Genomic DNA, 14,329 nt, shown 5'->3' with positions numbered 1-14,329 from the left:
AAAACCTCCAGATTTTATTCCCTAACATACAGTGAATATGGAAAGTCTATACACATTTGTTAAAATATACCGTAAATTTTTTGAGTTTTAAAAAAATCAGACCAAGATAAATCGCTCCAGAATTTTTTCTATCTTTAATATACTTTGTACAATTCAAATGGGAAAACCCCCCAAATCTTTTAGGAGAAAAATGAAATAAAATAACATGGTGCATAAAAATGCATACGCTTAAACCAATACTTTGTTGAAACAGATTTTTTAAATTTTATTTTATGAGAGCATTCAGTTTTTTGGAGTAGGAGCATGGCACATTTTGCCTTAGGAATCTTGACCCACTCTTCTGTGCAAATTTGTCAGTTTGTGCATTCATCTTCTGGTAACCCCACAGATTTTCAGTTGTATTCAGGACTGGGGTCTGACTGAGCTCTTTCAAAACTTCAATCTTCTTCTGGTGAAGTTATTGTTTTATTGATTTGGAAGTGCCTTGGATCATTGTTGCATTGAAAAGTGAAATTCTTTTTTTATCTTCAATATTTTAGCAGGGCCTAAAGGTTTTGTGTGATTGATATTTGGAACTGTTCATATTTCCCCCACACACACTTTGACTAAAACCCCAGTTCCAGCTGAAGAAAAGCAGCCCCAAAGTATATTGCCACCATATATACCACCATGCTTCACTGTGGGTATGGTATACTTTTGATGATGCACAGCATTGTTTTGGGGTATGTCCAGTTTAATGAAAAGAAGGGATAGTGGTGACATGATAGTAGTGTCCCAATATCTGAGGGGTTGCAACAGGGAGGGGGGGTGTCAACCTATTCTCCAAAGCACCTGAGGGTAGAAGAAGAAGCAATGGGTGGAAACTAATCAAGGAGAGAAGCAATCTAGAACTAAGGAGAAATTTCCTGACAGTTAGAACAATTATTCTGTGAGATTTGACTGGAAGTTCTCCAGCTGGACAGACGTGGGGGGGGGGGGGTGGTGTCTCTCAAGAGTCTCACATGAACCCTGTCTGACAAATCATCTCCGAGATCTTTTTTAGATTGGAACCCTCCCTGGAGGGGGGGTGAAGAAGGGGCAGCGTCTCATCAGATCTAGTGGGAGGCAACACGTCCCTTGCAGGTTAGAGATTTGCCCTCTGAATTGGAGTAGGGGCGGCAGCATGGCAACATGCTGCACAAGAAGCTGACTTCCAGCCAAAGCACATGAACAGGAATGTGAGGAAGAGATGAAGGACCGGTAAGAAAATTCATCCAACCCACAGCCATAAATCAAACTTGGAAAAGGCAAAGAATCTTGAGAGCATAAATAATAATGATGGTCAGACCAAGATTTTTTCAAAAAGAAAGAAAGAAAAGGAAAATGGGGGGTTGAAACACTAACCCTCCCCCCAAAAAGCTATTTGTTTGAAACAATTCAGACAGAAAGGAAGAAAGCGAAGAAGTGACAAGCCCACTCAAATACTAACTCTAAATTTGGCTTCCGACTTGAAAAGATTGTGTTTTTAAAGGAGCATGAAGATTTATTTTGTCCGAGTGTCTTTTAACTAACATATCTTTTTTTTTACATTTTTTAAATTTTTATTAAACAAACAACACACAGAAAAAATAATCATGTTACATTACATTTTGTAGAAAGTGTGTCAATTGGTTATAATTAGCTTTCATGCATCTCTTCCACAGTCATTACTTATCTAGTCATTCATATCAAGTGTCAAAGTTCTTAATGAGTCTTACTTTCAACATATCATAGTTCTCGTTCGACTGAAATTGTTTGTGTCCTTTTGTCTAGAATAATCCATAGTTAATAAACACAACCAGCTAATGCCATTTCATTAATTATTACAGAATCATCCAATAGCCTTAAACCTTTATAACATATTCTAAACAAAAATTAGTTGATAAATCACTGTTTACAATTTGTGTCCATGTTCCTTTTGTTATGGTAGTACATATATGTATCATTAACTGTATATCTTATCCTTATCATTCCATTGTTAGTTGTTATAATTAATATTGATTAACAAAAAAATCCTTTACTGTTATACCTATTTTCTTCTCATCAAACCAACATATATGTATACCTTATTGCCTTTATCAATTATTTATTTAACATAACCATCTATAAATTACTAAATTACTACTTACTAATTATAAAACTTAGTTAAATTTTTTGTTATCTACTTTCATATATCCAATAATATTATACCTTTATAACATATTCAAAATAAGAATTAATTTAATTTCTAAATCTTTTTCCCAAATCATTGTTTGCAATTTATATCCAAATTCCTTATATTAAGCCAGTACATATATATGTCATTAACTACAACTTTTATCATATCATTATTATTATCATTAATATTTGTAACAAAATCATTTATTACTTATATCCAGCTTCCTCACCTCGGGCCAACATAGAAATACATCTTGTTACCATTATCAACTATTTATTTAAGCAAGCAATCCAAAACATTACTAAATTCCTACTTACTAATCATCAAAGTTAGCTATTTTTTTTATTATCAATTTTCATATATCAACCTGTGTCCTTCCAGAAGGCATGAAGTCTTATTTTTTTGCCATTTGTAGAGTTAATTATCTATTTAATTCCTTTGTAAAGTTTAGTGGACATCTCTCCGCACCTTATTATCTGTTGGATCTCTCAGGTAATCTCGGTGCCCTTTTGCTACTTTAATTGATTTAGCTTTGATTATCAATCCTGTTTCTGATAAGATTTTTTTCCTTTAAAACCATCATTTTTTCTCTTTTTTCTTCTTTTGTGCTTTGAAATTTGGGGTAGAGCTCTGGACCATCGAGTTCCCCCCTCCAAATTCCCATTTTTTTGCTTTCAACCACTTTCAGTTCGGAAATCAAATCATTAGTTTTCTTATCTTTGTGTTCTTTTTTCTCTTCAGTTTTTGGGACTCCATCTCCCTCATTTTTTTCTGGTATAAACTCTAGCTCCTGGTCAATTCCCCAAGTTACCAATAACTCTTGAATTGCATCCCATATTTTTTGCAAAGTTAAAGTTTCCTCCTCTGTAAACTGGTCCATGTTCCAAATTATAAATTACTGCCACTAAACTTTAATCTTCACAAGAGAGAGGTTCCATTTTTTTCCTTCTCCCAGTAACGATAAAGCTCTTGAGAGATAGCTGTGGTAAACAATTTATGGTCTTGACTCTTATCACTTTTAGTAACAGAGCTTTGAAGCACGAAGACAGTAAGATCAAAGGAGAAACAGGAACAGAATGCGTAGTTTCAAAAAAAAAAAAAAGCTCTAGCGTGTCGCTTCCGAGCAGCAAAATTAATATTTTTTTCACTTTCTTTTTGTTGACTCAGATTTAGGAGGGACAAAGTTCTTAAATGGAGTTTAATTGCAAATAATAGATGATTTTTGTTAAAGTAGAGAGGGAGATTTTAGTCCTTAAGTTGAAAAATAAGCCAGAAAGGAGCCGAAGAAGAAAAACCAGTCCATTCACTTTAAACGGAGGGGAGGGAGAGAGAAAAAAGAGCGAGGAGCATTTCAATAGTTACAAGAAGAAAAGCATACTAACCAAAACAAAACAATGAAGATCAATTCCGCCGCTGACTTCTTCTGCTTCAGGATTTAGTTTAGCATAAAAAAGAGGTTTTTGGGGCAGTTTCTTTTCCAAAACAGAAAGAATTCCCCAGATGATCACACTTTCTCTTTCTGTTCCCTTCTGTTCCTCAGCCGTCCTCACTTCATCAGCCTAAGGTGTATTTAGTCACTAGCTTGAAGAACTTCTCTTGTATCAATCAGAGACTTGCACTGTCCCTGATATCAACAAGATGTAATCTTCCTGTTCACCGTATCTTCGGGATGGTTTAGGGTCTGATTGGACCCCCCAGTGGCAAAATTACCAGCTGCAGTCTCAGAGCATCGAGACCGCACGTCCGTACCGTGAGGACATTCTTTTAACTAACATATCTTAAGCAATCCCAATTAATGAGAGATGAAATGCAACAAGGGAGAAAGATCAAGAAAAAAGCACACTGACAACTGATAACCTAATCTTGCCTGTGTGGGAAATTCTAATTAACCAACCGCCATAAATCAGAACTTGGAAAAGCAGGAAGCGAAGAAGAAATATACCCGAGTTTTGGCTGCATGCAAGCTTGTTCCAATTAATATATTTTGAGCAGCTATGACCAACGAGAGGTGAGGAGTGGCAAGGAAAGGAAATAATAACAGAGTCAAGAACTGGGAAATACGAAGGTGTTTTTTTTCCTCTTCCTTTTTTTCTGCAAAAGATTAAGATGGCTCCAGCTTCTTTTCTAGTTTCACAGTAGTTGAATTAACTAAATTTAAGCTGGACCAGAATCTTGAAATAAGACTTGTATAGCTAACTGCAATTTTGGAACTGGACATTAAGGAAGAACAAAAGACCAAGATGGCTTCTGTCATTCTTCCCCACAGCAACTGAAGTAGATAAATTTAAGGTGGATCAGAACTCTGAAATAAGAACTGTGTAATTAACTGTAACTTTGGAACTGGACATCATGGAAAGTCAGGAATTTGAAGAACTACGTGAAATACAAAAAATATGCATAAATTGTTAAAATCAAGCCTAAATAGAATTCTGAACCCAGAGAAGCAGGTATTTAAAGAAGAAGGCAAAGAAGAAGGTGGCAAGATAATGAAGGGGTCGAAACAGAGAGAAATATAAAGCAGACAAAAAACTCCATTGGACTTGGTAGTGGTCTAGGGAAAATTATAAAAGGGGGAAGTGTCCCAATAAAAGGGAAGAAAAAGCAGACAAAAGATGTTTTGGAGGTTGTTAGTAACATGAGGAAAATTGAAGTAGGAAATTACGCCCCAACAAAGAGAAATATAAAAGATCATTTTGATGGTGGTTTGGGGAAAAGTGAAGAGGGTGGATGTGTCAAAACAAAGAAAAGGGAGAAGGCAGGAACAGAGGAGTGGGACAAAAGACTTACTAGGAAAAAATTATACAACTAGCAATTGTTATATGGGAAAATATAAAGTTAAGATAAGAGGTTGATTCCTATATATGACAATAAAATGGAGTTGCTAACTGGTTGAATATCATAATGGAAAGATAATTAAATAAAGGTTAAAATATATGGAATATGGACAAATATGAAACTGATATGGGGAGACTGTAAAGCAGAGGTTTGTGATTCACTTTTATACATGATAATTAAACTGAGTTGCTAATTAATTGAATATGACAATAGAAGAACAACTAAGCATGAGTTAAAATATAATAAACATGGACATATATAGAACTTTTAAGATGACGAACAAAGTGAGATGTTTACCGTTTGTTATTCTATATAGTAGATTAGAGGAATTGTAAGGAACATTGAACAGTAAGGATTGCCATTTATAGATAATTAAGAGTAATCTAATCCAAGATATGGAAAAATGGAGAGGGAACATCAAATATACTTACAATGGGAAATTATTGAGATTTAAAGACAGAATCACAAATTGGGGACGTGTAAGGATGTATAATTATATAAATATAATGATGAGAATAGCTGGGAATTGTAACCTGGTCTATATCTCAGCCAAAATTGGGGGGGGGGGGGTTAAAAGCACAATGACTATATATGTATACTTTTTTGTTCTATTTAAAAAAAGGAGGAAGATATATGTTAAAATTAAATATGTGTTGTGGCCCAGCAGGAGCTGTTGGAGCTGCCACCAGACTCTGGGGCCCTATGAGTCGGCTCTGGAAGATGTGGAGGACCCTGGACAGGGTTCCGACTCTGAGCAGGGCGCAGAGAGGCTGGTTGGCCGCCAAGAGGCGCAGTGGGGAGGAGACAAGGGAGTGTGATCTTGATGTCATGCATTGGAGCAGTGGGGAGGAGACAAGGGAGTTGGTCCTGGATGCCCGGCAATGGAGGGCTAATAGGCGTAAAGAACAGTTACGCAGTTACAGGAGATAATTGAACTCAGTTGGTGGTCATTAGGCTCCTCTCAAGACTATAAAAGGAATGACTTTCCACACACTCGTCGCAGGAATCAACGTATTTACTAGAGCTGGAGAAGCTATCGTGGCTAACTTGGCAGACTGGATTGCTGCCAAGGTTAGTCTGTGCTGGATTGCTGCCAAGGTCTGGTCTGTGCTGGATTGCTGCCAAGGTCTAGTCTATGTGTTAATAAATCCTTGAAGTATCTTTGTCTTGGCATGCTTTGGCGTATGAAAGGGGTGGTGGTGTCAGAACAAATATGTATATTGAAAAGGAATATAAATACCATCAACATAAAATGGAGCTTGCTCAGAAGCTGAAATACACCAAGTAAATGAGATGAAGAGTGTGAAATAGAGGAGAGAGGTAAGGGAAGAAGAGAGGGATAGGAGAGAGGGCGGGGGAAGAGGAGAAGAGAAAGGAGGAGTGGAAAGGGGAGTAGAGAAAAGAAGGATGACAGAGGGAGAGAGAGGGAAAAAGAATTAAGGATAAGGTACAAATATGGTGTATGGAGAGCATAAGAGCCAATAATTGTTTTTGGGAATTGATGGTAAGATGAATTGATGTAAACATTTAATAATACAATACGATGTTGGCTATGTAATAGTATACATGTGATTATATGTTATGAAAATGAAAAAATAAAAAACTTCATATATATAAAAAAAGAACAATTAATCAGTGGAACAACTTGCCTCCAGAAGTAATGAATGCACCAACACTAGAATTAGCTAAGAACAAATTGGATAACCATTTGTTTCAAATGATACAGGGTTTCCTGCCTGCGCAGTGGATTGGACTAGAAGACCGCCAAGTTCCCTTCCAAGCCTGTTATTCTGTTATCCACCATAAGTTTTGGAATTATGGCAAAAAGGTTCAATGTTGGATTCACTAGACCATAACATATTTTTCCACATTTTTGTCAAACTTAATTCGGTTGTTTGCAAAATGTAATTGGATTTGGATGTTTTTTCTTTATAAGAAAAGGCTTCTGTCTTGCCACCGTGCATTATGTTGTATACTACTGAAGAATATGGGAAATTTCTGTCACATATGGTACACAATCAGTATTTGCCAGAAATTCCTGAAGATGCTTTAATGTTGCTGTAGATCTCTCAAACCAGTTTCTTCTTGTTTTTTCATCAATTTTAGAGGGACATTCAGTACTTGGTAATCACTTCTCCATTTGTTGATGACTGTCTTCACTGTGTTCCATGGTATATCCTATGCTTTGAAAAACAATGTATCCTCCTGATAAATACCTTTTAACAATGAGATGTCTTTGATATTTTGTAAGTTCTTTGCAGACCTTGGCTTTTGTTCTAACACTCTATAGAGGAAATGTCAGAAAAATCTTACTGCCACAGCTGAACTTTATATGGGCTTGATTAGAATCACTTTAATTGACAGCAGGTATATCAGTAGTAATGATTACTATTTAACATCAGTTTGAATGTAATTGGTTAATTCTGAATACAGTCACATATAGGGGGTGTGTGAACTCTTATGTAGCCACATTATTCTAGATTTTTATTTTACATTTTCCCAAGAAAAAGATTTTAGTTTGTTTTTTCAATTGAATTATACAGTTTATATATTAAACCTGGAAAAAAAATTGAAAGAGAATTTATTTTGGTCTGAAAATAATCTGCTGGCTTCTGAGATAGTTTGGTTAGTTTTTTAAAAAACAAAGTACAAATGAAAACTGAAAATAAATTTTGAAAAACATTAAATCATCATAGCTTAAAATTAAACACACAGTGTAGTGACCAAAGCAATACTCAAGAAGTTTCACATTAAAACAATAGATTAAAACATATTTACCACTTACGTTAAGAAATAAGCACCTCCCCATACCAATTCTGACTCAGGTTCAGAACAACTTAAATACAAAGCCTTTCTGAGTAAAAATGTTTGTTTGAAGTTAGAAAGACAACAAAGAAGAAACTAGCATAATTAGTGCCGGCAGTAAGTTTAGAAATATGGGTGCATTTACCAGAAAAATCTTTGCTTTGATTTCTAGTACAGAAAATACTCCTAATGTTTCTATGTGCAACACTGTATTTAAATGTCTTTCCCAAATGGAAGATACAGGTAGTCCTTGACTTATAATGGCAATTGGGAATTTCCATTGTTAAGCATTGCAATTGTACAGTGCAACTGCATTGCTTAGTAACATTCATCCCTGCAGTCCTGGTTGCAGTTGTTAACTAAATTATGCATGGTTCAAGGATGGTGTGAGAGGTACCATGTGGATTGTAAAGATTATGCAAGAGTTGTGCAAGTTGCCAGTCCTGTGTGAGTGCACAGGACTAGGGGAGGGTGTGCAGGTGAGAGGAAGACTTGCCCTAATAACGTGAGATCTTCCTTGCCACCTTGACCTTGGACTTTTTGAACTGCATGAAAAGTTGCAAATGGCAGTCAGTTCAGTTCAGTTCATTAAATATATATGCTGCCCTTTTCCCCCGAAGGGGACTCAGGGTGGCTCACAACTCAAACCGGGGAGGGGGATACAGACAAAAGATTTAAAAACAACAGCATAACAATATATAATTTAAAACTCACAACAGTCATACCATTCGAGACGGGGGCAACAGCTCTTTAGCCCCAGGCCTGTCGGAACAACCAGGTTTTGAGGGCTTTGCGGAAGGCCTGGAGGGTGGTGAGGGTTCGAATCTCCACGGGGAGTTCGTTCCAGAGGGTCAGAGCAGCCACAAGTCACATGATCGCAAGGTGCTTGGCAACTGTCATAAATAAAAATGGGTTGCCAAACGACTAAATTGTAATCATGTGACCATGGGGGTGCTGAAACAGCTGTTACTCCAAGGACCATCATTCATTTCCTGCCTCTGTAAATTTGAAGTCACTGAATAAATGATCATTAGTCAGCACCTCTATTTATTTCAAATCATCTTTTCCCTTCAATACAAATAACTAGAAATGCTGAATCCAAATCCCACTGAAGTTCATGCTTCCTTCAAGCTTTCTCTGCACAGATATTTCTGTTGTTAATTGCAGTACCTAGTTTGGAATTACACTACTGGCCTAAAATAACAAAAGAAGTAGGACTTTCTATGAGACATTCATTACTAGGATTCAGCAGTTAAATGACAAATCTTCTGATTTTGCTAGACTAAACTCATTTTCTGGGCTAAGGCTTGGCAGAAGTTTCACATTATCAACATTTCTCTTTTTTCTTTCATTTGATACCTCTTTTACTGTTGCTTTTGTTGATTCTTTACTGGAGAAAGGAGACCACTGTTTGTAAATTATGGATTATATTCAACTTGAAACAAATCTGTTTTACAATACATGTTTTACTTGCAGAATTAAGTTACAACAAATCCTATGATGTATCATCACTTACCAATGAGATACATGCCAATCCAGTCACCTGCATCTACTTCCTCCTTTATATCCCAATAAATCACTAGATCCTGTGAATGTCCTATGGAATAATAGGAACTGCTGACCATGAGTGTAGACCTGCTGTCTGAAGTGACCAAATCTGTGTCACTGGTCGAGCGGGGAATGGTGACTGTCCCATGGAGTCCACTTCCAATGGCCATGTTGTGGAACTGGTCTGGGTTATAGCTGTACCTCAGAGATTCTTTACACCGACGCCGATTCTGCGAGTTCCTGGATGGAGATGCCATAGCAGCCAGGCCTAATAACCTGTTCTGGTACAGATTCTGCCAAAATGAAAGAGAGGAATCATTAGAATTCATATAAATGAAAATGACATCCCCTTGAAAATTATCAAATAAAATGAAGAGACTGGAATCCATTTGTAAGAACCTATTATTAAAATATGTACATTTATTGTCTGATGTAATATGAATTTGTATCTAACATGTTGCAAAAGTGGGGTTCATTTTACTAGAAGTATAATATTACTTAATGAAGTATACAGAACTTTCATCAGCAAATTATGTTTCTGTTTGACTTTTAACTTTGACTCATCATCAGCCTTTGGCAGCTAAGGCAATATTTTAGCCTGAATCTTACTGGAGTCATCTTCATTTTCACTGCTTCTCCCAACTGCATAATCTACTTTCGTCAAAAAAATTTAAAAAAACAAAAATGCAAGTCACCTTCTCAAAAATTACTGCTGCCAACAGAGCTTTTATCATATGCTTGGTACTCATGGTTGGCAATTATTGACAACTCAATTTGGTTAATAGTGTGTAAGAAGTGAACCTCTTAGCTTAATTCCTTTCTAAACTAAGTGTTGGCTACTTTGCTGTAGCTGATTGTACTTTCAAAGTATAGAAGAATTCTATGCAGTTATGATGCATTTTTATATATTGAAGTTGGAAAGGTAAGTAACAAGATTAAGACTGTAAGATGCTCAATTATAGCACTTATTTGGAATTCTGTACTGCAACCCTACATTAGGTTGAGCAGATATTTCCATTGCGATTTACTTCTAATTTGCAATGTCAATCTGATTCAGTCTGCAATATTGTGGGGGAAAAAACAATGATATCTGCAGAGAGAAAGAAAGATTATGTGATCTAACAATCATGCAAATGCTATCATTTATTTTTCTGAGTTATGGGATGTGAGTATCAAATAGTAGCATTTTCATAATAAAAATGCATGCTATCATTCTGGCATCATTACAGTTTGCTGGAAGAAAACTACACAATGGCAGGTCAACTTGTCAAATGACTTCACATCAAAAACATGCTATGTGAAACCTTCAAGAAAATACAGTTTCAAGTGTCATTCACATACTGACCATTTTATCCAAGATTAATCAAATGAAATTCCATTCATTCTTTCATAGATACATAAGTACAGGTTGTTTTATTTTTGTGGTTGATGGAATCCTCATTTAAGATTCTGAAGATTAATATAAAGCTTACATTACCAGTTTAATACATTGATATTTGGGGGAGGGGTGGACTGCAGCTGGTGCAGCTGGAGCGTGTTTGCAGTAGCGCCTCCCGGTATTATCTTATTTTATCAATTTTTAGTACTCCCGTTGGATCCTTTTTATTTAATTAACAGCATAGACCATAACACAGCATAGAGATAACAGCATAGACCATAACACAGACAAAAGTTTTTGTTACTGCTGAGGATTAAAAGGGCATGGGAAAAAGAAAGAAACACCATGGCACCAGCCCGGGATCTCTCCCTCCAGTGAAAACAGCAAGAGATCTGTAAGTAAAACTACCCCCCCCCCCATTGCCAACAATCTGGAGAGATTAGAACGGGACCTGCAAAAAATTTTGGCAAAACAGCAGTTACTAGACTTTCCCGATCTGGTGTGGGGAGAACAAACTGAAAGCCAGCTCTTCTCACAAACAACTAGTCCAATTACATCATGTATGGAGTCTGAGTTAAAGGCTAAAAAGGTAAAGAACAACCAGATAATTCAGAGTATGGAGAGTTTACCTTGGGAAAATTCAACGGAGTTTATGGCAAAGCAATGCCTTCTCACAGCACAAACGGTGGTTTCAATATTCAAACAACTAACTGTCATCCAACACGATTTAGAGAAATTGAAAAAAGATTTAGCTTTCTTCAAGTACAATATCAGGCCCTGGGCTCTCCCACTAAAGTTCTTACAGCAGACTTGGTTAACTCCCATATGCAGGATAAAGAAGAGGAAAAAGAGCAAAGAGCCAGAGAAACAGTTAAAGAATTGGATAAAAAGTGGCAGTCCACTCAGAAAAACAGTCCCTCCCCAAACAAGAGAATGAGAGGGAAACATATTAATAGAGAAGTCTCACGATAAGTCAGGAAAGCATCTCCCCACCCCCAAATACAATAATAACTTCACTCACTAAATACAACGGATTGCTTTTAGAATTCATATGAACAGACTTAATTATGGACGTGGGGATACCAAGTAGTGCAATACTAAATTCCCTAAGCCAGCTTCTTCATTGCCACAGGGGGTTGATTGATCTCCGTGCTGTGGAGTGTCTCCCTGAGGCCCCAAATTGGAAGCAGGTTCTCCTGTCTGCCCACCATACCGCAGAAGCTATTTAAGATGAGGGCACATTCAGCTTCCTTTCAAATCTTTCCCATCAGAATCTTCTGTGAGGAAAGGGTTACTCCCTTAATTGTTAACATGCGAGCTCCCAAATTGGCTTGGGAAAGGGAGAAAAAGAAAGTGGGAGTCACCCAGTCTTGTCCGGTGAAGAGATACTTAATAGCAAGAAACTGGTCTCATTAATGCTTTTGTCGCTCTCACAAGGAAAGAACAAGACAATATATTATTCAAGTTAGAAAATTTAAAGAAATCTTGTTGGTCACAATGGTGAGCAGAGCTACTTATAGATCTAGTCTCACCAATAATTGAGCCTCTCGCTTCTCCCCCAGAGGACAAGGGATTGCATGAATATGAGATCATGGAAAACAGAAGTCAAGATCCAAAGGGGCCATTAGAGGTCCCAGTAGAGAGGGAGATGCTATCATCCTTATATGAATAGCACCAAACCAAGAAGCTGTGACACGACTCACGTCAGTGCCACCATCTCAAAGTCAAATGAAGCATGACCTAATAACTCCTTGCCCTACACCAAGAGAAGAGATATTGGAATGGCAAGCTTTGTTAACTGGTGCTAAAACCTCTTACTCTGAATGAGTTCCTCAGAGTCTACAAAGGACTTAGATGGGACTCCCCCATTTTTAGAGAAGACCAATTCTGTCGTGATGACACCTCAATCCATGGCAACAACCTGACAACTTCCCTTTGTATAAATCAAGTTCCCTAATCAGCTGCAAAAGATGACCCACTTTCCCTTATAACCTGGAATATAGCAGGTTGGTCTGTTCCATCAAAAGACGAACTCTTTTTTGACTATATATCACAATTTGATATCCTCTTCTTACAGGAAACCTGAGCCTCCACAGAGATTCAGTTAGACAGTTATCGGGTTAACTCAATCCTGGCTGTCCCAAGCAAGGTGCGGGGGGAGAGCTAAAGGGGGTATTGTGACATTAGTTAATACATCCTTGCAATTTAAATGTGTATCACTGTATCACTATTATTATACAATTGTATCACAGCGGCCAGTTGTTTCGCCGGATTTGGCATTGGTTACTAGTTGGGCCCCACCCAGGGGCCTAGGACGTTGTAACGTATTTTCGTAATATGCGTGCAGATCCAAGCAGTGCGGCTTTTTGCATTTGACTGATGGCGATTTTGTCAATTTTTAACTGTTTTAAATGTAATTCCAGTGCTTTTGGAATAGCACCCAGTGTGCCAATTACCACTGAAATTACCACTGCTGGTTTGTGCCATAGTCGTTGAATTTCGATTTTTAAGCCCTGGTATTTTGCGATTTTTTCATGTTCCTTCTCAGCGACCCTGCTATCACCTGGTATTGCGATGTCTATGATTGTTGTTGTTGTTGTTGTTGTTGTTGTTGTTGTTGTTGTTGTTATTAGTTACAGCACAATGGATCACATCCAAGTTGTTCAGCAAGTCACTGAAAGACACAAGTACACCATGCCTCTATGCATGGCTTTCACTGACTACAAAAAGGCATTTGACTCAGTATTCCAGCAAGCAATAATTAATATATTGCTCAACCAATAGGTGTAGACCAGTGACGTGTGGTGAGCTTCATGGCTGGTGAGGCAGAGAGAAAGAAAAAACACAGCTCTTCTTTCCCTCCCTCCCTTTCTCCCTCCATCCATCCCACCCCCTTCCCAAAGACTGCAACTGTGCCCCTCGCACCACACAAAAACTTTCCTGCTCCAGATCTGGCCAAAACACTCCTCGTCCCTCCCCACTTGGTTGGGCCTTATCCATTTTGCAGATCCCGGTTTTTCGGAGGAGGGGAGAGAGGTGGCCGGCCGATATTCTGCACTCCACCCCCCCAAGCCGCTTTCCCTGGGGTGACATCCCTGCACGGCCACATGCGGCACATCCTTGCAGAGATGCAACATAGCTGTATCTCAAACCATCTGCGGGACCGAGAGCCGATCCCTTCCCTTTATGGGGCATTTAGCAGATGGCCCCCCCTCTTTCCAATCGCACTTCAAATGCACCCTTTTGCAACTCAGCATCGCCTCTTTCCCCTTGTGCATGCTCTCTCTCCTCTCCTCCCTTTCCAATGCACCTCCGGGCTTGCATGGGAATTACACGCGTGGCATTATTGCTAGCCCCATGCGCTCTGACTGGTTTACCTCACCCCCCTCCTGGGCTTGGAGATGGTGAGTGGAGATGGGGGTCTTCCGTGGCACATGCACGCATGCGCGATTCCCTCCCTCACGTGTTTTTTCCCACTCCGCCCCCCCCATGCCTCCAGGGTGCTTCTTCTTCACCCGTTTTCTCCGAGGACATCGCAGCGGTTTTCTCTGAGGACATCCCCGAGAGAACCATGCGGTCCTGGCTTG

The 14,329-nt window shown here is 38.3% G+C and overlaps 1 protein-coding gene across 1 annotated transcript in view; it reads right to left on the bottom strand.

The window, feature by feature from the left end:
- The window catches only part of HECW1 (HECT, C2 and WW domain containing E3 ubiquitin protein ligase 1), a 169,866-nt gene extending 158,851 nt beyond the window's left edge, over positions 1-11,015 (bottom strand). The window contains 2 exon segments of the mRNA XM_032237319.1: positions 9,333-9,657; positions 10,989-11,015. Coding sequence (XP_032093210.1) covers positions 9,333-9,657; positions 10,989-11,015 — 352 coding nt within the window.
- Between the last annotated feature and the right edge of the window lie 3,314 nt (positions 11,016-14,329).

The sequence above is a fragment of the Thamnophis elegans genome, chromosome Z (genome assembly GCF_009769535.1).
Source record: "Thamnophis elegans isolate rThaEle1 chromosome Z, rThaEle1.pri, whole genome shotgun sequence".
In the NCBI taxonomy this organism is placed as follows: Eukaryota; Metazoa; Chordata; class Lepidosauria; order Squamata; family Colubridae; genus Thamnophis; species Thamnophis elegans.
This window is presented reverse-complemented; position numbering and strand designations above follow the sequence as displayed.